General features: G+C 37.3%; 1 protein-coding gene across 10 annotated transcripts in view; it reads left to right on the top strand.

The window, feature by feature from the left end:
* Positions 1-24,212, top strand: part of LOC134527598 (kinase D-interacting substrate of 220 kDa) — a 354,998-nt gene that overhangs the window by 286,933 nt on the left and 43,853 nt on the right. For all 10 annotated transcript variants that reach the window (XM_063360420.1, XM_063360425.1, XM_063360428.1 and 7 more), the window contains 8 exons: positions 854-1,103; positions 3,778-3,943; positions 5,399-5,577; positions 8,511-8,635; positions 10,272-10,427; positions 13,454-13,627; positions 13,781-13,937; positions 14,821-14,921. In XM_063360420.1, coding sequence (XP_063216490.1) covers positions 854-1,103; positions 3,778-3,943; positions 5,399-5,577; positions 8,511-8,635; positions 10,272-10,427; positions 13,454-13,627; positions 13,781-13,937; positions 14,821-14,921 — 1,308 coding nt within the window. The remainder of the gene's footprint in view (positions 1-853; positions 1,104-3,777; positions 3,944-5,398; positions 5,578-8,510; positions 8,636-10,271; positions 10,428-13,453; positions 13,628-13,780; positions 13,938-14,820; positions 14,922-24,212) is intronic.

Raw genomic sequence — 24,212 nt, forward strand, 5'->3', positions numbered from 1 at the left:
GCAGCGAGAAAACTGGTGCGTATACCAATAAACTGGTATTAGAACTGGACAAAACTGGTACACGGGAGGTGGAGCTTATATTTTTTTCCGCTAAGCTCGCATCTATTGGCTGGCTGCTGATGCAAGGTCACGAGTCTGGGCGGAGCGTTGAGTGAGTTATACTGCGCATGCGCAGCTCAGTAAACAAAGAGAGCCAGCAGGCGCGCCGTAACAGCAGCTGATCGAGTACAATGACCTTTCTCCGCGCACGGCGCGGTAATGAATTACCGGTGCGACCTATATGGGGGGAATCTTAAATAACAAATTCAAGACCTCAAATTATGGGTGCGACCTATCTGCAATGGCGACCTACATGCGAGTAAATACGGTATATCTGTAGTAGTCCCTTCTGCAAGTATAATTCTTGCTGCTTGAATACTACTGACTTCCAACCACAGGCACTACCTCCTTAACCAAGGAACAGAAGGATTTATTTTGTTTTCAAAGAGGAAGGTGCTAATAGACACACATCTGTGAAGGTATGTACATTCAATATATCAAATACACCGCGTTAGCCAGCGCTATCATTTTGTTTTCACACACAATCTTATTTATGCCATAACAGTGATTATGAACAAAATCGTAAGTAAAGAGTAAGTTAAATGGTTCAACATGTTAAACTTCACAGATGTGAAAATTTTTGAAATAGTTAGGTTTTAAATTTATTTTTTTGCATTTATTGAATTTATATTATTAGAAAGCAAACATTACATATGAAGGAAATGCTAAATTCGTGCAATGTATACACATGATATAAATACATTGTCGTTGTGAGGATAATGGCATCCGGTAAGTGGGCTTCGCGTGCCAACAGATGGGTGCGGGCCGCCGCCTCTCCTCTGAGTCTGCCGTCATGAACAGCTCGGAGAAGCTGAAACCGCCGCCACCGCGCAAGGGCTCGCGCAAGATGAAGCTGAGCGAGAGCATCGCGAGCAGCCTGGGCAGCAACCTGAACCGTGCGGGCGGTCCACACGACCTCACCCGCATGCTGCTGACTGATGACTACTTCAGCGACGTCAACCCACGCAGCATGCGCCGCCTCATGAACGTCGTCTACATCACAGGTACGTCACCCTCCCTTCCCCCCACACATCTTCGTGCTGCAGCTGGACGGGTGCTTTGAGTATAATTATAAACCCTGTTAAGGAGTTTCTGAATGCAGTAAAAAATCTCAGTCTTCTTAACAAGGGTAACTTCTTGAAAGGATTTGATGATTTTTGCCGACTTCTGTGTGGCAGCCACAAAGTCGCCGTAGCTACAAGTCTGTAGTAAAACCCTGTTAATGGCCCTGCGTACCATAGTACTTATAAGATGTGCAGAATTCAGAAGAAACCTTTGCAATTTAATACTGCTCAACTTATCGGAGTGAGGTCTGTTCACAAAGAGCATTGAAGAATACTCTTGAGGGCAGATGAAGAGTTCTGTTTTTGTTTCTGCATTTTGTTTTAAAGCAGTATTTATAGGAGAGTGAAAATTACTAAAATGTGTGTTTTCAGAACAACTTTTGGGCTTAGAAACAGCTGGTACAGATTTCTGAAAACTTTCAAGGGCAAGGGACTTGCATTACACCTTTATCTTCATTTATCCACCATATAATGTAATGGTTACCACTCAAATCTCGTAGTTGCCCCATGCCCAACGAGAAGACTACGGGCCAGTTCAGAACCTTGCGCTCTGAGTCAATACCGCGATAGAAGCATCAGTAAACATCGCACTTATCATCCCACCTCACTAATGCAAATACACCCCTGACTAGACGAGCCCCTTATAATGTTTCTGATAGTACTGGTACGATGGCTGGAGCAGCGTGCTGGCCACGCTTAACTCTGGGGAAACCTCTTTGCGACCCAGGTAATGACCGTCCCTCCCACTTCCCCTCTCCCAGCACCTTTCAAAATAGTGTTGGCATCTTACTGTCTTGCCGGGTACGTACTGCACGTCCCAAGAGCACCATTGTGAGATGTAGCGTAACTCTGATATCTAGTTCTCGCAGCTTCAAGTTTTAAGTCAGGGATTCCAATAAGCAACACTTTGATGTACTACGAGACCTTTCCAGGTTGGAACTCCCCAGGTATATAAGATAAAACCGACGTCCAGTGTGAGAGTGACAGAGGCTGGTAGCGATGCCGGCGGATCCTTGGAGCAACCTGCAAGGGCAGTGAATAAAGAGGAATAGTGACCTCTTGGTGAGCGAAAGTGGACAACGAGCGATGGGCTTCATGTGCAAAGACTGGTGCATCTGGGACCGAAGCATCCAGGACTGTGTTGTGTGTGCTACGGACGAGTGATTAGTGCGAGGTATGTAGTGTGTCGGGACCAAGGTGTGAGTTAAGAGACGAGCAGTAGGGAGAGCTACTGTTGAGCCGAGCTCTGGTGAGGAGAGTAAGTTGTGGACTTAATAAAAGGGTAGTTAATTTTTTTAATTTAAGTGTTGTAATTAATTCAATAGTGTGGATATTGGTTAGTAAATAAAACTATAGTTAATTAAGTGGGCTATCCTTTCTAACCTTTTTTCCCCAGTTGTAACAGAACTAAAAAATACAGGCTTTTTAACCAGGAAATGATTCTTATGAGTTAATCGTGTGTGCGCCTGAATAACAAGTGAAAAATAATTTCATCATTTTAAACAGGCTCTAATTCCATCAGTAAACAAACAATGAGTAAACTGTTGTTTGAAAGAATGAGGTATGACTTACCATCTCGTATACATCAGAGTTGTTAGAACCGGCGAAGGATGAATGAGATGAGTATGAAGGATTGATGCACGGTTATAAACTGGTGTTGGGATGCTCAGCACACTTGCTGAAGGCACGGCTTACGATAAGGAACCAATATCAAGATAGCTATACTGTAATTTATACGCAGGTCCTCTGGAAAGAGAGTCCAATATTACCACTATGCCACTTCGCTCCATACGAGCAAACAGTTGTTTTATTGCAGTAAAGTGCTTATTCAAAGGATTTTTTACTGTTTTCTCCCAAATAAAATTAACGATTGTTAGTAGTTGGACATAAAGCACAAGCAAAAACTATATTTTGGAAATGTTGTCCTGTAAATGGTTTAGAGTTTTTAATAAGTTATAAAATAGATGGGTAAGCTATGAACTTAATTGATCAAGTTTTAAGCAAACATAAAAAGTAAAGAACTCTGTTATTAGTCTAAAGGTTACTTGAAAAATGTTATTTTTTTTAAGACTTTCAGAACTTTTCTCGCACGTGAAACAAGGGCTGTGTTTTGTTCGGTCAGTCAGCACTAAGTACGCTGTTCTGGCAGCCATCTACCTTCATCTTAAATGCATTTGCTCGTATTGCATACAGTTGCTGACTGTTCTTAAATGTATTTTGTAATATATGATTGAAAAGGATAAATATTTCAAGCAATCTAACTACTCACCATTGGTAGTACTTCTGCTTGGTTATTATAAAACCTTACTTACCCCTTTTTCACTACCAGAAGAGTGTATTTTTTGTAATTTAATATAGTTTTGTGTTTAAGTTAGCCAAAGTGGTTACTAACAAAAATTTTACACTTAGCATAGTAGTATGCAGGAATTACAAAAATTTTTAATGAAATTCTTAAAATATGTTGAATAACGCAACACACCGAGCGTAGTTCGCGGTCTGGAGAGGGTTACTAGCTGGGTGGATGTAGTGAAACATGCCTCTCCCGGGCCTCGCCCCTGGTAACCAAGTGTGCGGAGCCGTGTGACGAGGGCGGGTGTCCCCGTGTGTGCCGCAGGGCGCCTGTTGAAGGCCTTCGACGTGGACTTCAACTGGTACCACCTGGCCAGCTGGGTGAACATCACGGAGCAGTGGCCCTACCGCACCTCCTGGATCATCCTGCACTACGACGCCTGCGAGGACAGCTGCGACGACGGCATGTCCCTCAAGGCCATATACGACAGGTGACCACCTGCTGGCATCTGCCAGTATTTCACACGTCAATTATTGTGTCTCATTCTGTTGAGATGTTCCTCTTGGGACTTGAAAATGTTATATTATTAAACAGAGAAACAGTAAAAGTTCAAATGACTTTACTATTAAAATCATTTGATCTTTTTAAAGCAGTAAAACTTTTGAGAAATTCTTAAAATCTAAAAGAACAAAATTTGTATTTGTATTCAGTTTGACTTCTAATACTTTTATGTACTTTGATATAACAAGTATTAATTGTTCTCAAATTGTAGTGAACTCAAGAGTAATTTTTTATGCTGTATAAATGTGTACGTGTCCAGTTTCAACATGTATGTGGATTGAGCGGACCTCCTGTTTTGGTGCGCAATCTGTAATAGTGCATGGGTGCTAACTACAACACTGGCTCACGCATCACACATCTCTTCTTGTTATTGTGCTAGCCACCTAACTGGCCTGCAGTCTTTGTAGGCAAGTAATGATAAAAACGGATAATTGCTTTCTGCATATGGCTCCAGCATTGGCTTTACGATTTACCAATTGTTCAGATGAAATCAGTAAATCTATTTATTGAGACTTGCATTTTTTTTTTTTACAAATGGTACTTAAACAGCGCACCACAATGCTTTTAATTTGTAAAATAAAACATAATTCAAAACTGATTTTTATAAAATAATAAAAATGCTATATTTTAACAGCCAAAATTTTAAATTTAATTAATGTTATTAATTTTTTACATATTTCACATATTTCATAACAAAATATTCAGACCATATTGATTATAAAAATATTTTACTGTGTTCCCCAATTGATGATTCACTTTTTCTTAACCTAATTTTCTTTTTACGTTTATTTCTTGATATGAACTTGAAACACCCAAATTTTGGCAGAGAGATTAATTTTTTTCCTAGTAAAATATTGCTTGTACCACTTTTGGAATTACTCTGTTTTGGTGAACAGAAAAAAAAAATATATATATATATATACACAAGATGTTAAAATGTTACTGTGTGTGTGTGTATATATGTGTGTGTGTGTATGTATATGTATATATATGTATATATAAATATATGTATATATATGTATGTATATATATATGTATATACATATATGTATATATATATATGTATATATATATATGTATATATATGTATATATATATGTGTATAGATATGTGTGTATATATGTATGTATGTATGTATATATGTATATGTATATATATATATATATATATACATATATATATATTTGTATGTATATATATACATAGTAACATTTTAACATCTTGTAGGTTGATTATTGCATCATATTCATAATTATCAGAATTAATTAAAATAAAACAATTAACACCAAAATGTTCAGTTTTAAAAATTAAATAGATTGAAAACAAAGCCACAAAGTATTTTTCTCTGGCAGTGAGATGTGCCTGTGGTTGTTGGCGCCCGCAGGTTGCGACCGATGATCCCCGTGTCCAAGGAGGTGGAGCCTCTGCTCGAGCTGGACAGAGACGAGAAGAAGTTCGACATATTCCTCACGTTCCACCGGAGTAGCCTGCTCGTCAGCGACCTCAAGATATTCCTGCCCTTCACCATCAACCTCGACCCGTACATCAAGAAGGTCATCAAAGGTATGTGTACTTGTCGTAAACATGGTTGGCCATGCTGATTCAAATACGAATTCCTTTGGATTGGCCGCAATAGCCTGTTGGTATTGTGACCAAACCTAGGTATAACAAAACTGAAGGGACTGAAATGTAGTGTGTTACAGTGGCGTTCTTTACAAAGAGGTGTAACAATATAATGCCAGCACAATGACTTCTTATTACAACGTACGTGTTAAAACCCATATTTTTGCTCCTTAATAATGAAAGTACTGTATACTGAACTGATAAAAATTTCACTAATCTTGTAGGGATCTGAAAATAAATACTCTAAATTGAAAACTCTTTAAAAATTAAGTACTTTATAGTCAGGTTCCACTGCAAGTATTTGAAATCTGATTTCCAACTATTCCTGGACTCGATGCAAAGAATATTGATTGTGGTTGTCTCAAGATCTACAGATAAAGCACTTTTTTTTAAATTTTTTTTTTAAGAAAAGTATTTTTTATTTATGGTTTGAATTGTGTTTGTATTATAGCTGTAATAAATTGAATTTCCAAGTGCCATGATATTGTGTCAGTCAAACAGCACCTAATATACTGGGAAAATAAAATCTCTTAGGAAAGTTGAGCCAAAGTTAAAATAACTTTATATATGTGTGTATAAATAAAATTTAAGTGTACTAGGAATAATAATATGATTATGTATTTGTTTTTTCTATATTGCCATTACTTCATCAGCTATCTTCAGTATATGTGGCATAGTTTTGTAAGGTTCTGTTTCTGCTTTGTTTTTTTTCTTAGCTATGAATATTCTTAACTTCCATAGTTTCATCTAATATTTTCAAAAGTTGTTTGTTCAGTTTTTAACATAATCTAATACATAATAATAAATTATGGCTGTTTTAAAAAATCTTCATAAGGACTGATTGTCCTGTCTCATAGTTTAAAGAATTTTTTTTTCGTTTTCATGCAAAAGAGAAGAAAAATTTGTTTATATAGTGATAAAAAATGCATTGGGTTGGATACGGTTGTGATTGAGATTTAGCAAATGGTTTGTTATAATGAAGTACCAGTTCCAAAGAGGTTTTCTATGTACGTGTTTTACTGTGATAGTTATGTCTAAGTCTACTACAGTCTTGATGACTAGGTGTGAATGTAGGTTTGAGTTCTTGATGCCATACCAAACCACTTGCCCTAATGCCAGCATCCATATCACAATGCCTGCGAACAATGAACATTGAAAATTGTACTTAATGTAGCATCATTGGTTAAATGATCCATATTGACAACTTATTTGCTATTTAGGGGTCTGCAAGTAATCAAAAAAATTTGTTATTTGTGAACAATTTTATATTTGATTTGACATTTCAAATTAAATATATATTTTTTTTTAATTATTCTTTACCAATATATACAGAAAACTGGACTTTTTCACAATAAACTTAACTCTAAAGAGCCAAGAAGATTTACTGAGAATTTTCTATTTATTGTCTGCAACATAGAATATACATGCTTTTTACGTGTAACAAATAATCATTGATTATAAATAAATATTAAAATACTATGTATATAATCTGTTTTAATAAATAACAATTTTCTAATTTAAACTTTTCCTTGTTTAAGAAATTGCATTGCCAGGTCCCATATGTGATTAATTATGATTTTTTTATTTTTTTTCAAATTACATTATCTTTGATCAATTTTTCTGGGATTCCTATGAAATCTAAAAATAAATTTTTACTCTATGTTTAAATTTGGTTTAAAAAATAGTAAAATACTCAATATTCGTGAATGACTCAATTTTCAATTCAAAATTTTAACTTAATAAAAAAATATAGGATCGTTAAAGCCTAGTGCTATTCATTATATTGTAATTGTGTGAACTGCTGTTTGTAGTAAATTATATACTTATTTGAGGGAATAATGTAAAATGAAACACCATTTTGAGCTTTCAATTATTGGTTATAATCATGATTGATAAATAATACTTTCTTTAACACATTACTTAACAACGCCTAGCTTTCATCACAAACATGCGACTCGCAGTTTCCTTTGTTTTTGATTACCATCACAGTGTCCTTAGGACCTCACACCCCCGCGACACAAACAGTGTTTAAAGCTACGGAGTTCGGTGAATGGCAAGTAGATTAGGTATGTTAAATGGACACTCACGCCCTTTCCTGCTCACATTGGCCCCTCCAACCCAAGTTTTATTTCTAACTAGGTACGCTTCTTGACTGACCAACATGTTTTCAGTCTTGCAAAGTTTCCCATGCACCACGCACAAACACATCTCAAGTAAAAACACTGAATTAAGAGAGTTGCTTTTATTAAAACACAATTTTTGTAGTTTTCAATTCTTAATGTAGTTCAGTAGCAAAAGTTTTTTTTCCCCCACAGGTTTTACAATGTTTTACTTGCTGTTTGGTAATCTACATAAATATTTTTTTCCATATGATGAAACTGGACAATTCGTTGCTATATTCAGGCAATTCGTTGCTATATTCAGTAATAATAAACCCATAATGTTTAGCTTATGAGGCATTGTTAGTTACAATTTTTTTTAAATTAGTTTTAACTTGCTACCCAGCTATGGAAAGCAAGAAAATGAACTTCTGTTGAACAACCATGTTGCAGTTAGTCAGGCAAGAATTTTAATTATGATCAGTGGCCTGACTTTTTATGAATAGCAGATAACAAGTACCATATTGTTGGGACAAAATTTGCTACAAAATACAAAATTCGATGCTTATCAATTGGAACATCCCCAGATTATCTTCTATAAAAATAAATGGCTGGTGATGCAGAGACTTGATTTTAAAACGTGGTAGAAGGATACATAATGACTTTCGAGTGGATCGTGGGTGGTAAACCGGTCCCCCAATAATGTTCATTGAGGCTGTACGGGATGGTACTAGTCATGGGAAGCCCGTGACGTGGTTGCTTCCCTTGGTGCAGAGGAGTTCCAGAACGCAGAGGAGTCGTTGGGAATGCAGATGGCTGCGCCACCCTCGGCGGCGCCAGTGACGTCCATGCCCGCCCCCTGGCCGCAGCAGCAGAAGCCCTCGCTGCTAAGACGGCAGGTTAGTCTGCTCTCTCGACCGCATTGTCAGGTATGCTTCGTGGTCTAGCTCAGCGAGGTCATGATGCAGGCCAGGGATCAACCATGACCTGTCCTGTACGACCATCCCAGCAAATGCTTGGCTGTGCCTGACCAAGGTCAAGATTGTCAGACCCAGAATCGAACTCATGTTCTCTGGAATGAGGGTCCAGTGTTTTACTAAAGCAGTGGCAGTCCTGTGGGAGAGACAGTGGATGTGATGCATCACACCTCCCTTCCTTAACCCCTGAACTCAAATAACAAACTTTAGTGATAACAAAAAATAATCTACTTCAGGTAGCACCTCGCACCTGACCTTTGAAGTCAGTTCAATTTGTTTTGTAAAAGTTAATTAATTAATGTATTTATTTTAATTTTTTGTTGATACTTGTTAACAAATCTTACTTTTTTATGACTTCAGAAATGGGTAAGAAATTTTTAAAATTTTCAGTCTTTGCACCCCAAAACCCTTCAGTCATCCACCCCTTCCAGAACTCGAAGCTGCGGCCACCACTGTAACTATGCACCATCTGCCTTCATCAGTGTTGTACGTTGCTTCTTGGTGACTTCATTTTAATTTCTATCCGACTAATGTGTTTGATTTTATTTTACTATTTCAGTTATCACAATTTTGAGGATTTTGAAAAGCCGTTTAAATATATACAATAATTTTTTCTGAAATAAATTTATATCATATTGTAAAGAAGTCAGTAGCATTGCCTCTAAACTTAAAAAGTTTCAGTTCTATAATCCATTTAATTCTTATGTGTCCTGCATGAAAACATTACAAAAAGGTTTTTGACAGCTGATTATATAAAGGTATACAGATTTGTTTTATTGTTAGCCATTGGAAAAGTCTACAAGTTTAACTGTGTTTAAAGTAAATATAAAATAATGACAGAGAAGGGGATGGAACAAGCCCGTTAAAATCATAGGAAGAATACAATATAGAAGAGAAATATAGGTAATCTAAGAAATCACACCCTCAATTCCCCAGATAATCACAAATTTTAGAATAGTTGCGAGAAAAACATTGTCTGCAACACTAGGAGGACAAGACTCTGATTTAAAATCTAACTTTAATGTATTCTAATCAAAGTTTTTAAATTTTCTCCCAAACATTAAAATTAAATTCAACTTTGACAATCTGAAGCATCACACACCCCTAGTTTGTATCAACCAGTACAATTTAAAATTAATAATATTTTTACATATAGTGTTATAGTCAGTTAGCAGAAAGTTCAAGTTTCTTGTAAATACTAGACGAAAGACTGAGTAAGGGAGGTTAACGATATGTTTTTTCGAAACTTTGTAAATGTATATCATAACTATTTGTATCATAACCTTTTATCAATTTGTATCATAACCTTTAATGAATAATACAGTTAAATATATATATATATTTTTTATTGTATATATTTTAAAAACTTAAAACACACAATATAAAATATAAAAATATCTTTGTGTAAAATAACTGGCATAAAAAATGCAGTTTTATCAACAACAAAAAATGCTTGTAATATGCAGTGAAGTGCTAATGCAGATACTCATGACATGAGATTGGGCACTACTGATGGTTCGAGGTGAGTGATGCATGCCTCGTCTGCTCCTGTTTGCAGAGGCCATTGATGCGCAGCTCGACAGTGCAGGGCCCGAGCGTGCAGTACCACCCGCATGGCTCTTCCTTGCTCGGTTGGCAGCCGTGGATGAGCATGCAGGAGCCAGCGCCGCGTCCCAGCGTCTACCCCCAGCCGTCCTTTGCCGCTCAGCTGCCCGTGAGTGCCGTGTCGACACCGTGTCATTACAGTGTGTCCCTGTTAACCCACGGGTGCAATATGCTCTGGTCCCTCAAAGAATGTTGTTTGGCTTGGGAAACATATACTAGTGCTTTGGTAAATATGCTTAATAAAAATGCTGCTAGAAATTAATCCAGGGCATCTGTAGTTGATGTTAGTGAAGTTGGAAGTCATACATACCAATTTCAATGTTGGCCAAGTATGATATTATAGCAATATAAGCCTTATCTTTAACCATGTCTAAAATGGCTAGAAAAAAAAAACACCATTTTGCGTCATGCTAAACTGCGTAGCAAATTTGCTAGTAAAGATGTTACACATAAAGGAAGACCTTAATTTTTCTCCATTGAACAGGAAAAGCAGCTTGTAGACCATCTTTTGCTTTTGGAAAACCACATGTTTGGGTTAGTGATTAACAATGTGCTGCATTTAGCTTACCAAATTGCAGAACACAACAAAATCCATCATTTTTTTAATAGAGGAAAAGAAATGGCAAGTAATGTGTTTGTTCTTTTTTTTTTAAGAAAAAAAACAGAAATCAGTCTTCATCAACCAGAGAGTTCTTCATTTAATAGAATAAAAGGGTTTAATCGTGATAATGTGTCCAATTTTTATGGTTTACTTGAGAAGATTGAGGACTATAATTCAATAAAGGCCAGTAACAAACATCTTCAGAGTAGACGAGACAGGTGTTTTGACAGTAAATCAAGAAGTTGTGTGCTTAAAAGGTAAAAGAAAAATTAGATCAGTGACAAGTGGTGAGCACGGGATCAACACAACTGTGGTATTTTGTGCCAGTGCAACTGGTCTACGTATGTATTCCACCTATGTGGATTTTCAAAAGAAAGAGTCATTGTCCAGAATTAACTGATGGCGCCCAGCCGACAGTGTTGTCACAATCTCGGACGCTGGCTACATTAATTCGACTTTATTTGTAGAGTGACTTAAGCATTTGATTGCCATTGTAAAGCTAACACAAGACAAAAAGGTGTTGCTTCTGTTGGATGGTTATATGACCCACACAAGAAACGTTGAAGCGCTAACGCTGGCAAGAGGAAAAGGGATAATTATGGTTAAACTTCTTGGGCACACCGCACATTACTTGCAATCTTTGAATCTGTCATTCTTAAAGCCATTTAGCACCTTTTACATGCAAGGAGTAGAGAAATGACTTCAGACAAACCCCAGAAGGCAAGTTACTCAATATAAAATTGCAAGATTGTTTGGAGAAGCCTACGAATGAGCAGCTACCATATGCAAAGTGACAAATGGAATTTGCTGTGTTGGAGTTTGGCCAGTAGACAGAAACATGTTCATATCACACCTGTTTGAAGCAGCAGATGCCCTTAATGAAAATCAAAGTGAATTGAGAGATGAATTTATTCTGCCGGCTTCAAGTTCTACGAAAGAAAAATAAAATGATGAAAATCAACTGCATTATACCTCGGAACCCCAGCCCTCCACGTCAACTAAAGAAATTACAAAATCACTGACTATTTTGTCACTTGTTCCAGAGAAGTAAGCAAAAAAAAAGGAGAACTGTACAAAAAGCTGCTGAAATAACATAATCCCCATATAAATTATCCTTAGAAATAAGTATCCAACGAAAAGGAAATGCCGACAAAGGGGGGGGAGAAAAAAAAATCCAACTAAAACATCAAACACTAACAAACAAAAAGTAGTGAAGAAGTCTTTGAAACGAAAAAGGTGAATTTCCAGCAGTTCAAATGATTCCGATGATGTAATCAAACTAAATAACGATGAAGATGATGAAAATGTGTGTGCTTCGTGCTTTGTGCGGTATGCACTACTTCGACAAAAGTGGACCCCAAGTGGAGTGGCTGCAATGTGTGTAGTGCAACATGAGACCTGCACCACAAACCCTGACACTGTGATGATTGATTATATTTATTATTATTATTATTATTATTATTATTATTATTATTATTATTATTATTATTACCAAATACTTCCTCTTTGAAAGACTGATTACATTTAAAATAATCAATTTAAATGATAATGATCCTAAACTGTGTTTTTTTTCTTTCCCTTTGTTACAATTTAGGGTCCTGTTGGTCCAATTTCAGATACTGGTTGCATTAATTGGACCTTTTGGCAACCTTACATGAATAACGATACTACAACATTAACAATTTGATATTATCCAGTTATTGAATTAAGATATATTATGAGTTGTGTTACATTTTTATAGCTTTACAGTATTCAGTGATATGTGACATTATGTCAGAAGTGGTCCAATATAGGTTACGCTCCCCTACATAACAAAATTAGTAACAATATTTTTCACCACTTCTGTGAAAATATTCTAGCTTCTGAAAAGTGTTTGCTAAAAACTCATTTGTCTTTAATGCAAAAACTCTATATGGCCGGTGGACCGCCAATTTGCTAGCACTGGTTTAGATCACTTGCTTCCACTTGATTCTCAGCTGGGTCAAACTCAAATTTACTAACTCTTTTAAATATTTTAAATAACAAGTTTGATATGTAAGTAGGTATGAGTGCTGTTTTACGTCCAATCTACAAACAAGGTCATTTTAGATGGACACATATAGAAGGTTTATAAGTAAAACCACTCAGTCCATTTTTTTCAATAAAATTAGTTACTGCACCCAAAATGTTTATATTCTGTACTTATTTGTTACTTATCATGCACGTAAATAGTAAATGTAGAAGTACTTTTAATTTCAATTAAGATGACTTATTTTGCCAATTTTAGTAAAGCATTAAAAAAAAATTTTACGTTTTCCGAACATTACTGAAAGTGGATTTTGGTAGTTTAACTTCCAAAACCGGTATCTTGTAGTTAAGGATGTTCATAAGGCGTCTGTCTACTCATGTTCTGTAGTAGCAACATACAATCCCAGCAATTTTCTGGAATGACTACAGGAAATCAGAATGAATGGGCTGGGATTGCACCAGTGGGACTCACAAATGCTAGTCCGTTGAACAGACGCTCGATGGGTGTGTTCACCTTGTCGTTGCAGCCTGGCGTGCTCGACCAGAGGCTGTCGAGCCTGACGGTCGACGACGTGTGCGACCTGCTCGACAAGCTGGAGGACCTGCACGGCCCGCGCGTTGCGCAGTACGCTCGCGCCGTCAGAGACAACAACATCAGCGGCCGCGTGCTCCTCTTCTGCGATCTCGGCGAGCTCAAAGATGTGAGTCCTTGCATCGCTGTCTTCCGGTGCAGGCACCTGGGCGTGCGGTAGAGACGGTCAAGCCTGAGCCGTGCCAGATTAAGTAATAATTCTGGCGAGTCGAGTCCAGACTTGGTGTTTTTTTAAATCGTGTTTGTTGAATCGCTCGGACAGGTGCTGCAGATGGGCTTTGGGGACTGGGAGCTGTTCCGCGTACTGGTGGTGTCATTGCGTGAGCAGGAGATGGCTCAGCCGGATGACCCTGCGCTCAAGAACGTGCGCTTCAGCGTCCCATCCCTGCACGGCCAGCCGCCGCCCCCCGAGCGGAAAGGTATAGTGCCCGGTCTTCAGTTGTCGCGATGGCGATGGCGATGGCGATGGCGAAACTCTTAAGGCCTGCTTTCAACAATGACAAGTAAATTAGTTTTTTTAATTTATGGGAAAAGGTATAATTTTTTTTTTTACCGATATGAATTAGTTGGTAATCTGTATCTGCGAATAATGTGTGACAGTGAAATATGTAGCACCCAATACCTTGTAATTATTTGAAATACAAATGATGTGAAACAATCTTTGGAGTTGTTGGAATACAAAATACCCTACCACCATTTGTGCTTTAATGGTATGATTTTAATATATAAATGATGCAGTTGTAGACACGGCGCGAGCCGTTTTTCAACTAAGCTCTTTTCAAATTGATTTAAATAATAATAATAATAATAATAATAATAATAATAATTCCTGGTGGCTTTAAAAAATTCCTAGGTTTTTCTGAAAATTCCAAGCATTAAAAAAATTCACAGCTAATTTAAGGTTTCCAAATATTTTCGGTCGTATGGCTACCCTTCTTTATTATGGTGTTTTAAGGATTTAAGGTTTATATATACGTAATTGCTTTTTTTTTATTTTACTGTATTTTGCATCAATTTTTCTTGGACCCTTTGGAACAAAAAACTTAAAATTTTTGTTATAAAAATATTCAAAATGCATGCATAATGCAATATTTTATTCATACATTATATCAGGATTTACAGAAGCCTCATTCTGATTTCAGCTTTCCATGTCTTCTAAAGTCACTCCAAGCAAATAAGCGATTGCTTCCTCGATATCCCCAATATGTACGGTATATGATAAAGGTGTCGTCTCTCGTGATCTTGGTGTAGACGAGTGAGAAAGCCTACATATATAGCCCATGTTCTTGATGTTGTTTGCAGGGTCGGTGTCGAAGTTGGGCAACGTGCAGCCGGACAAAGACAAACTGCTCCCTCGCAGCGAATCCCGAGCGAGCAGCAAGCAGACCGTCATGGAGAAGCAGGTATTGCGCTCGTAGCTGCACCCCATCGCCATCCCCTGCTGTTCACTCACGACAAACGCTGTTCAAATTCATGTTCAGCGTTCATCTACTTCAGGTTTCACAGATTTTCGTGGGAGATTCTGAGATGACAACTTACCTCCATTTGTTTGTCCATCCCATATTTGTACTAATCCCAAGCTGTTTTGTTCTCGAGAACCAATTGTTTACATCGTGTTTCTTTTTATCCGTGTAACTAGGATGAGTGGTCGGTTCACTTACCTCCCACGAGGTGAACCGAGTTTGATTCCTGGTATGGTCTAACCAAGGTTTCTCTGATACCAACTAATGATATCCTGATATCTCTACGATATCCCAATACTACCACACATACCTCATGCTAAAATAACATTTACTATTACTGGTCATATTATATGATTAAATAATCTATACATAATATTTTATGAACATACTGAAGAATATTATTTTATTTCCAAATCTAAACTCAAAGCAAGTTTATTGAAACATTGTGCTTTGCTATTTATTAAGTAAACATCTTTTCTCTTTGCTTGTAGCTAAGTAAATTTTTTAAGATTTGTCTTTAAAGCAATGTTAAATATAATTCTAAAATATAAAAATATTATTAAAACTATGACAAATAAACATAGCTTTCTGCGTTTTGTACCAGTTTGTTGGGCCTAATGTATAAAAAAAATACCATGTTTTTTCCACTAGTTAGTTGCAGCTAGGTAGCTGCGAATCATGGTTTTTGAGTTTGAATGGAATTTTGTAATTAATTAAAATTTATTAAGTAAATTTCAAGTTTTAATTACCGTATTTACCCGCAGAAGATTGCCCCTGCGTATGGATCACAGCTATAATTTGGGTCATAAAAATACTACTTTTCCGTGTGTAAGGGTCTCCCACGAATATGAATCACACTATATATCTGTCTACAGTAGAGTACAAGTGAAGTATTTGTTCTGTGTCTCAGCTTATTGGTGTGTAAGAAATATGGCACTGGTGTTAACCCTCGATCCTCTTTTTGTTTGCTTTCTGTGCTACTTTATTACTGTAGAAGGGAGTGAGGGGGTCTCTCCTATTTCTTTACAACCCCTCCTAATACCAAAAGACAGCTGGTACCCCTTCCCCAGCTATCATATCTTTTAAACCTGCCCTCTTCCAGAATAGAAAAAAAAAAAAAAACACAATCGCACTTTTCACGTACTGCAGAGATATTTTAATTAAACAATTTATACTTACTTGTAACATACTTATTAAAAACCAACACAGCAAAGTTATTTACACACATACTCATCACACTGCAATTATAATTTTTTTCACCCAAAGGTATATTTTCACATAACAGCCTCACAACACTTTTTTTAATGTTTTTAAATGATTCATGAAATGGGGAATTTTGATTTTATGCAGTTTTTGTGGACATACACCATTGCAGTTTTGCACTGTTTGTCATGGAAAAATAAAAAAAATAGGGATGGGCCGGTCGAATCCTCGAATTCTCGAATCCCACCGAATCTCTAGTATTCGAAAGATTCGAAATTCGAGGGAAAAGATTCGGGATTTGAGGAAAAATATTGGTGTAAATGTAGTACTTTGAAAACTTAAATGCTTACAATTTACTTGGCCTGTTTACGGTTTCCTTGGAACACATCCTATTGAGGTACAGTAGAACCTCGTTAATACGTGATGTTCAGTACCCAGATAATCACGGATTACCGAATTTCACGGACTAGCAATTAAAAGCCCTGAAGGTCTTGTCAAGCTTCTCAGACACGGGCTTGCAGCTGGGTTAAGGCCGTTCACGGTAAGGGCCGGCCGTCTTCGAATTAGTGTCTCGGCTTAAAAAAATACAGCACTGCCTAGCCATTAGTTCACGGTTATTTACAACAGCCGAAGAGAGAAAGATAAGATCGTGCTGACCTTGCCCCCCCCCCCCCCCCTCTACTCTTTGTACAGCCGAATGCCAGCCAGACACGCCTGCCGTGCGTTGGCGGGTGGAAACAAAGGGAGACGGGAAGCAGAAGTCAGGACATCCCCCTCAAGTTTAAAGAGTGACAAATGTGACAGCTGAAAGGGGGGGCGACACAAAGGGTCGGTACAAACAGCGTTGCAGAGTTTGGCGGCCCACACGATGGCTTGTAGTGTTTGCTGGCCGCCCGCCCGCGTGACGTTAATTTTAAGCGCTGACAATTTTTCTTCTTTTTTTACTTCTCTTTTTTTTCTTTTTAAATCGTCCCGGATTATCCGATTCCTGAATTAGCGCATCACGGATTAACGAGGTTCTACTGTATTTTACTTTTAATTCGTTATTATATAAAAAAAAATTATGAAGCTTGTACTGATTTGGGAAACTTACTTTATATTCATGAACATGGATGCATTGTCGCTACATTGGCATTAAATAAGGCATAAATCACAGATGTATTCTCAGAATATGCTAAAAAATAAAATAAAGCACATTTAGGATCTAGACTAAATATGAATCTTGTTTTTTTTTTTTTAAAAAAATAACTTTACCGAGAAATCTGTTACTTAGTAATACATTAATAATGCCGACTTTCATTACAAGTTACGGTCGCACATGTAGTAATAACAATGAAATAATGAATGACAAAAATTAATATATTATACAATTATTATTTTAATCGCAATTCAATTTTAAATATTCTGAAACACGTTATATTTATGAATTTTTTTAGGACCAAGTTTGGTTTGTGTAGACTACCAACGTTAAAATATGTATTATCTGAGAATTCCATGATGGCCAACCAATGAATTTGTTAGCCAATCATTTTTAACAACATAAAAGATAACTAATATTAATATAAAAAATTTTAATGGGTAAACTAGAGAAAACACCCCGTCACTTTTAACTTCGGGCATATTAATCACTATGCTTTAGTGAGGCTTAATTTTAAAAGACGCACGACAATATTTCTTATGGCCTAAAACCATTGAAGCCTAGATGGCGCCTTTCAGTTTCCATTAAATATTTCAGGAAAGCGTTTACCTTCATTTGGGACTTTAAACAAATGTCAAGTTGGTAACTACCTACAAAATATTGTTCCGTCGGATGTTGATTTTCGTTTTCCGATTTCCATGGATACATGAATCACTGTACTCACAGATAATGCCTGAATGCCTTAAATCCACCAAGTCGGATTTTACAGCAATTGATGAAGTGACCAGATTTTAACGTGATCCTACAGTTAACCCAGAAATAAACATCCTCGAATACTGGAAAACTCAGTCTGCGTGTTCACCCAGGCTACATAAACTGTCCAAAAAATATTTGTGTTCACCACCTGCGACAGTGTTCTCTGAACGTTTGTTCAGCACTGCAGGAAACATATGTGACCAAAAACGAAATCGTCTTGATCCAGACCGTGTCAAAATCTTTGTTTTTTTTAAATAAAAATTTAAAGGTTAAATAATTCTGCATAGTGTTAAATTTTTTCTCTTAACTTATAAATTATTTTATAACTAACCCTTGAGAACTGGATTCGGATTCGAGGGGTGGATTCGAGGTACTGTTTGGGATTCGGATTCGAGATTCGGATTCGAGAAAAATGGTATTCGAACCATCACTAAAAAAAAAAAAAAAATGTTAAAAAAAATTCACAGAAAACAATACTGAATCAGCTGATGTACATACGGATCCAACGATGAAACTAAACATGTATTATGGACAACACAACGATGACAGCACGGACAAAAATGTTCAACGTATAAATATCATACAGCTCAAGAAATCCGTTGAAGGAAATCAGCCATGGAAAAAATAATATAACAACACATGAACACAGTGGGCTAACTATGATGAGACAGGTTAAATGCAGAAGACAACAAACCTGGACAACGCAGAAAACATATATTCACAACGATGAATATGAACAAGTAATATGGACAACACATCGACAATAGCACTTACGAACACAGAAAGTTTCAAATTTCAACAGTTGCAACAATAGCCATAGAATACTCTGGGACAATGCTCATACAGGAAGAACATCTAATAAAAATGAAACTTAAGGAATCAGTATTTATTGTCAGCAATGGCAATACATATCAGTCAACAAAGCATTGAATTAAAAAATATATGGATACCTTTAATTAATAAAGAAACCAATTTACTACACAACTCGTTGCAAACCAACAACCCTCACAGCAATACATCAGCCAATAATATCTCCTCTTTTGTGCACGACCAATCAGGATAGCCCTCACCTGCCATTGGCTGTGCAAGGGAGGAGCTCTAACATATATACATAAACCCATAGTTTTCCAGTGTCCAATATCAGTCTGTTTGTATCTGATGATAGGAACAGATGTCCAGAAAACTGCATTAAAACACTTTTTTAAACTAAAACCGGCATAAAATATGTGACCCATATGCGAGTTAATACAGTAATATAATTTTTGTTAGTTAAAACTTTTTATCAATAATAATGAATATTTCTTGTAATTTTGTTGGAATGCATGAATTCATGAATTGTGTTTGAAACATTTTGGTATTCAATGTTTCGTCCAAAAGAAAGGGTGAGCAGCTCAACCAACTATTATAATGAAAAATAAAGAAAATTGAAAATAATATTTTCCTACTTATTTCTACTGAAATATTCAGACATCTCATTCAATATACTTGGTAGGTTTTGAGTCTACTTACTTTACCTTTATTAAAAAATATTTCTGAAAACAAAAAGATGGAAAATACGTTTACTAAAATTATTGAAAATGAAAATTATGCTTTTTCTGATCAACTGGATTTTTGATCCCCTTCTTCATTCATTTGCAAACTCTTTGCATCAATTCAACTTTCTTTCCATCACCCAAAGACATAGGTTGCAGGATTATGTACTAACGTCTGAGAATTTTTTTTTGACCATGTGTGCTCAGCAATCTTCAGCGTGTCATTTTAAACACTCCTTTCTCTATTCTCTATACTGGGGAGGGTTGACTGGCGTTGTTTACAGAAGAATAATAAGGAATAAGGAGCGTGAGGAAGTGGTGCACGACTGTTCTCTGCTGTGAGCTCGCAGCAGGAGAGGCACATTCCAGCACTTCCGGTCCCGCTACCCTTGCATGCACTGTGCTCCGCTTCTAGTGCATGTTGACAGTTCAATGACCATGTGCCACAGCAATGTAACAGGCTTATGTGCAGCTACAGACACTTTGTGCCAGAAATTAGGTTTTTCAGCACGTTTTTTTAAATTTGTATTATAATTTTAAATTATTTTTGGAAATATTATTTTCCATATAATTTGGTTACAATTGGGTGATTTACACATTGTTAGGCTGGTGTACTGTACTTAGTTTAACTTTGCTGCAGTGGCCCGAGGCACCTTTTCTCAGGGGCCAATCTGATCTTTTGAAAGTCTAAAGACGTCGTTAGCAGCCCGGATGACATTTCTCCCGCTTGCAGTCACGTCCGTAGTCTGTAACATTATTTCCCTGCATGACTAAATTTGCACACAACAGCTCTGGACGAGTTGTTACCACTTCTCAGAGACCAGCTTACAACAGCTCTTCCCGTTACGCATACGTCTTAGGTTCACTCATAGAAAGTCACGTTAGGACGCTCTTTCCTAGCCTCGTTGCGTTTTTTGCCAACCCTCACCCCCCAGTCCCCCTTTGGTTCTCAGAATTTAGCCCAGGATCATTGCCCTGACGTGAACTCGCCAGGCAGTGGCCTACTTCAAGGACAATTTGCCACAGAAAAAATATGTGCAAACATGGACCACACACGACACCTAGTGGCAGAAATAGTAACTTCTTCACTTGTCGCAAGCTAGCGGAGCTAACACCCACGACACCTGGTGGCGACATTGCTAACCTCCCAGCTACCTTCCCCTGTAGACCGCCAGAGAGCAGCACCGACTGCGCCATTAGCCCCAGGCTGTAGCAGAAGCCTCGGGCGAGTCAATCCCTTTTTGTTTCAGACACCCCTCAACAGGTAGCGCTAAAATCGGCCAGTGCTACCAACTTCGAGATATCGAAGTCAGAGTTTTTTTTGTGATTCCCACTCGGAGAACTTCGGAACCTTTCGGTCGGGATGCCAAAGTCTCCCCCCACCTTTTGATTGAGTTATCACTTTTAATTACGAGACGTGGTCCTTCCGGGGACACTTCGCGTCGCGATTCCAGACGGACTGTTTTAGGTTATCGGCGGATCGGCGAGACACACAACAAGACTTCTGTCCGTCCGTAACCGACAATGTAGTCAATTAGACAAGGGATGCTATCCCTATAAATTCTTTAAGTAGTTTAGTCTGTCTGTACAGTACACAGCTTAGTAGTTTTTTTTTTTAAATAATTTTTTTAAATTATGGAAACGTCCGCGACTCCCGCGTTTCCACGATCTTCAGATCCGGACTTGCTACACTTCAGACCCTAGAAGCCAACTTCCCTGTCTGGTGAGTTACTATCAGCTTTATTCCCCGACCTCCCCTTATTTTTTTGCGGACATTTTCTGCCCAGTTTGCTAACTGTCTGTGTATCAGTTCTGATCATGTTTGATTCAGACTATTTACAGACAGGGTCCAAGAGCCGGATGAGTACCTAGCCGCATTTTCGCACACTTCCTCTCCAACAAACAGGCGCCCTGACACCATGTTGCCTGCTGAACTCTGGCCAGCGAACATCAGACCTCTGGTCCTACTGTATTTATGAACCTTTTGGAACAACATTTAAATTACTACGTTCGAAGAAATAAGAACTATATAAAACTTTTGTTCTGGACTTTCACCATCTGAATTGGGATTGTTTATGCCGCTTTGTATTTTCTTTTTATTTAATTGCATTGGTTTATTTATATTAAGTGAAACCTTTAATAATTAATTTAGGGCCGGCCCATTTATTTTTAACATATGCGAGAGCTCTTTTAATTATGTAATTGGAATTATACTTTAACACATTTTATATCTCTTATACGTTTGTCTCTTATTCAACTGTTATAAGTATTATCATTTAAATAAATATAGAGTAATTATATTCAGACGGAATCACACCTTGTTTCTGTTCATTCCTCATGTCCTTGCGAAACTAAAAGATCCACTGTTGCAGCAGTGTATAACGTCATTGGTAATATTTATGTATTTAATCTGATTTATCTACACTGCCTCAACGTAACAAAAATGGTAGCATTTAGCGTGATTAACATTCTATCTGCTTTGGTTTGATTTATGAGCATTGCTGTAACAACTTCCTCCCATTCCCAGAAACCAAAACATTGATTATTTCTCACCAGGGCCACTGGAAAAATGTTGAGTCAATCCATATGTATATTGATGACCATATTGTACCACACTCATCCGACTAGTGGGAGGGGAGGGGGTATACATGCCCCTATGCCCCCTCCACCTTCTGGATTCACCTCTTCACACATTACTTCAATGAAAATTACTTACACTATCACACTGAAAGTTGTTTTGTATGAATGATTTTTTTTTTACAAGGGAACAAATTCCTTACCAGGTGGAAAGTTCAATATTTTATGTAAAGCAAACTGCATCTGAACAGTTTAAGGTACCTGCATTTTGAAGTAACAGCTTTTTTTATTAAAAATATTCTTGATTTTTTAATTTAATTTTTAAGTAATCAAATTCACATTCATTATTTGCGAAGCTTCGCCAATGCATAGTTGCAGCATAAATTGCTGAATCAACTGCACCGCAAAAATAATTCACAGTTAGCTTAGCCTTGTGTTCTGCATTGTGGTTTGAAGTGACATTGTGACATGTGAATTTAATTTCAAGAGTGGTGGGTTGATAGATACACAGGCACTGCTATTTCTGGGCAGCTAACAAGGCGTGCAAAAGGAATGTCTGTCACACTTGAGGATATCTCCCTTCGTGTGAGATGCTTTTGTGTGGCAGTGACAAAAATGTTTTTATTGTTAAAAGTTAAAATCACTGTAACATTATAATTCTCAGTTCAGAATATTAAGCACTGTAAATTCATTCAAGATGTATTTTTGGACATACACTATTGCCGATTACACTGTATGTCATAAGGAACCCCAATGACAAGAAAGATAAATAATCGAACACACAGAAAACAAGACAAAAACAGGTGTTTTCAAAAAATTAAAAACATAGACAGTACAGAAAATTAAGTGGAAGGAATTAATCAAAAAATTATTACAGCACAGATGGACACAGTGGGCTAACAAAAAGAAGACAGAAGCAACAAGAACTTTTAATAAAGACAAATAACAACATTGGATAACACAATGACAACACAAATTCACAGGCAAACCCAGCAATGTGAGAAAACAGACATTCTGGACACCACAGCAACGACGAAACAGAGGAACACAGTAGGCTTCCTAAGACAACAGTTAGGACGTTTCGGGAACTGAGATCTGTTCTGGTCCTCTGACACAAACAGACTGATGGAGGACACTGGAAAACAGGTGGTGCATATACCTTCGACCCCCTCTCCAGATGCAGCCAATGACAACGAGCAGTCCTCTGATTGGCAACGCACCTGAGCGCCCATGTTTTTGGCTGGTGTCTTGCTGTGAGGATATTTGGTTTACTATTGTTTTTAAAGTAACTTTTTTCAGTTATAATTAAAGGAATCCATGTATTTTTTGACTAATTCCTTCCTAGAATTTTCTGTACTGTCTTTTATTTTTTGACATCGCCTGTTTTTGGCTTGTTTTCTATGTGTTTGGTTGTATATCTATTTTTATTTAGGTATTATTTATTTATCTACATATATATTACTTAGGTTTCTTATGACATATAGTGTAATCAGCAATGGCATATGTTCAAAACTACATTTTGAATCAATCTTTCCCATTGCAAGAACCATTCAAAGAACTGTAAATTCAATTGTCCAAAATTGTTAACCCAAGAAGGAACAGTTTTTTTTCCCTCTCAGATAGGAAGTCAGGTAAACACAGTGGAATCGGGGTGCAGTTTTGGTGGCTGTATGAGCAAGTGAAGGGATGATTTTTAGTCCTCCAGCAACTAGGCAGTGTGTCAAGACTGTCTAACTGTGCCACCGGATAATGTACTTGAGGTGTGCAGCTTTTGGCAGTGTTACACATAATGCTGTTGTACAATAGGAGCATTAATACTGCCACATTTACAAATCAGCTGTTGAAAATAAATAGACTCGTCTGTCACAATGTCCCGCACTTCAAACCATAATGCAGATACCGAGATTAAGCTGACACAAAATATTTTGGGTGGTGATTTCTTTCTACAGCATGGCTCTGTCCGGTCAGTGATTCGTACTGCAACTAGGCATGTGCCAAACTTTGCAATTAATGAATTTGAATTGT

The sequence above is a fragment of the Bacillus rossius genome, chromosome 1 (assembly GCF_032445375.1).
Source record: "Bacillus rossius redtenbacheri isolate Brsri chromosome 1, Brsri_v3, whole genome shotgun sequence".
Taxonomy (NCBI): domain Eukaryota; kingdom Metazoa; phylum Arthropoda; class Insecta; order Phasmatodea; family Bacillidae; genus Bacillus; species Bacillus rossius.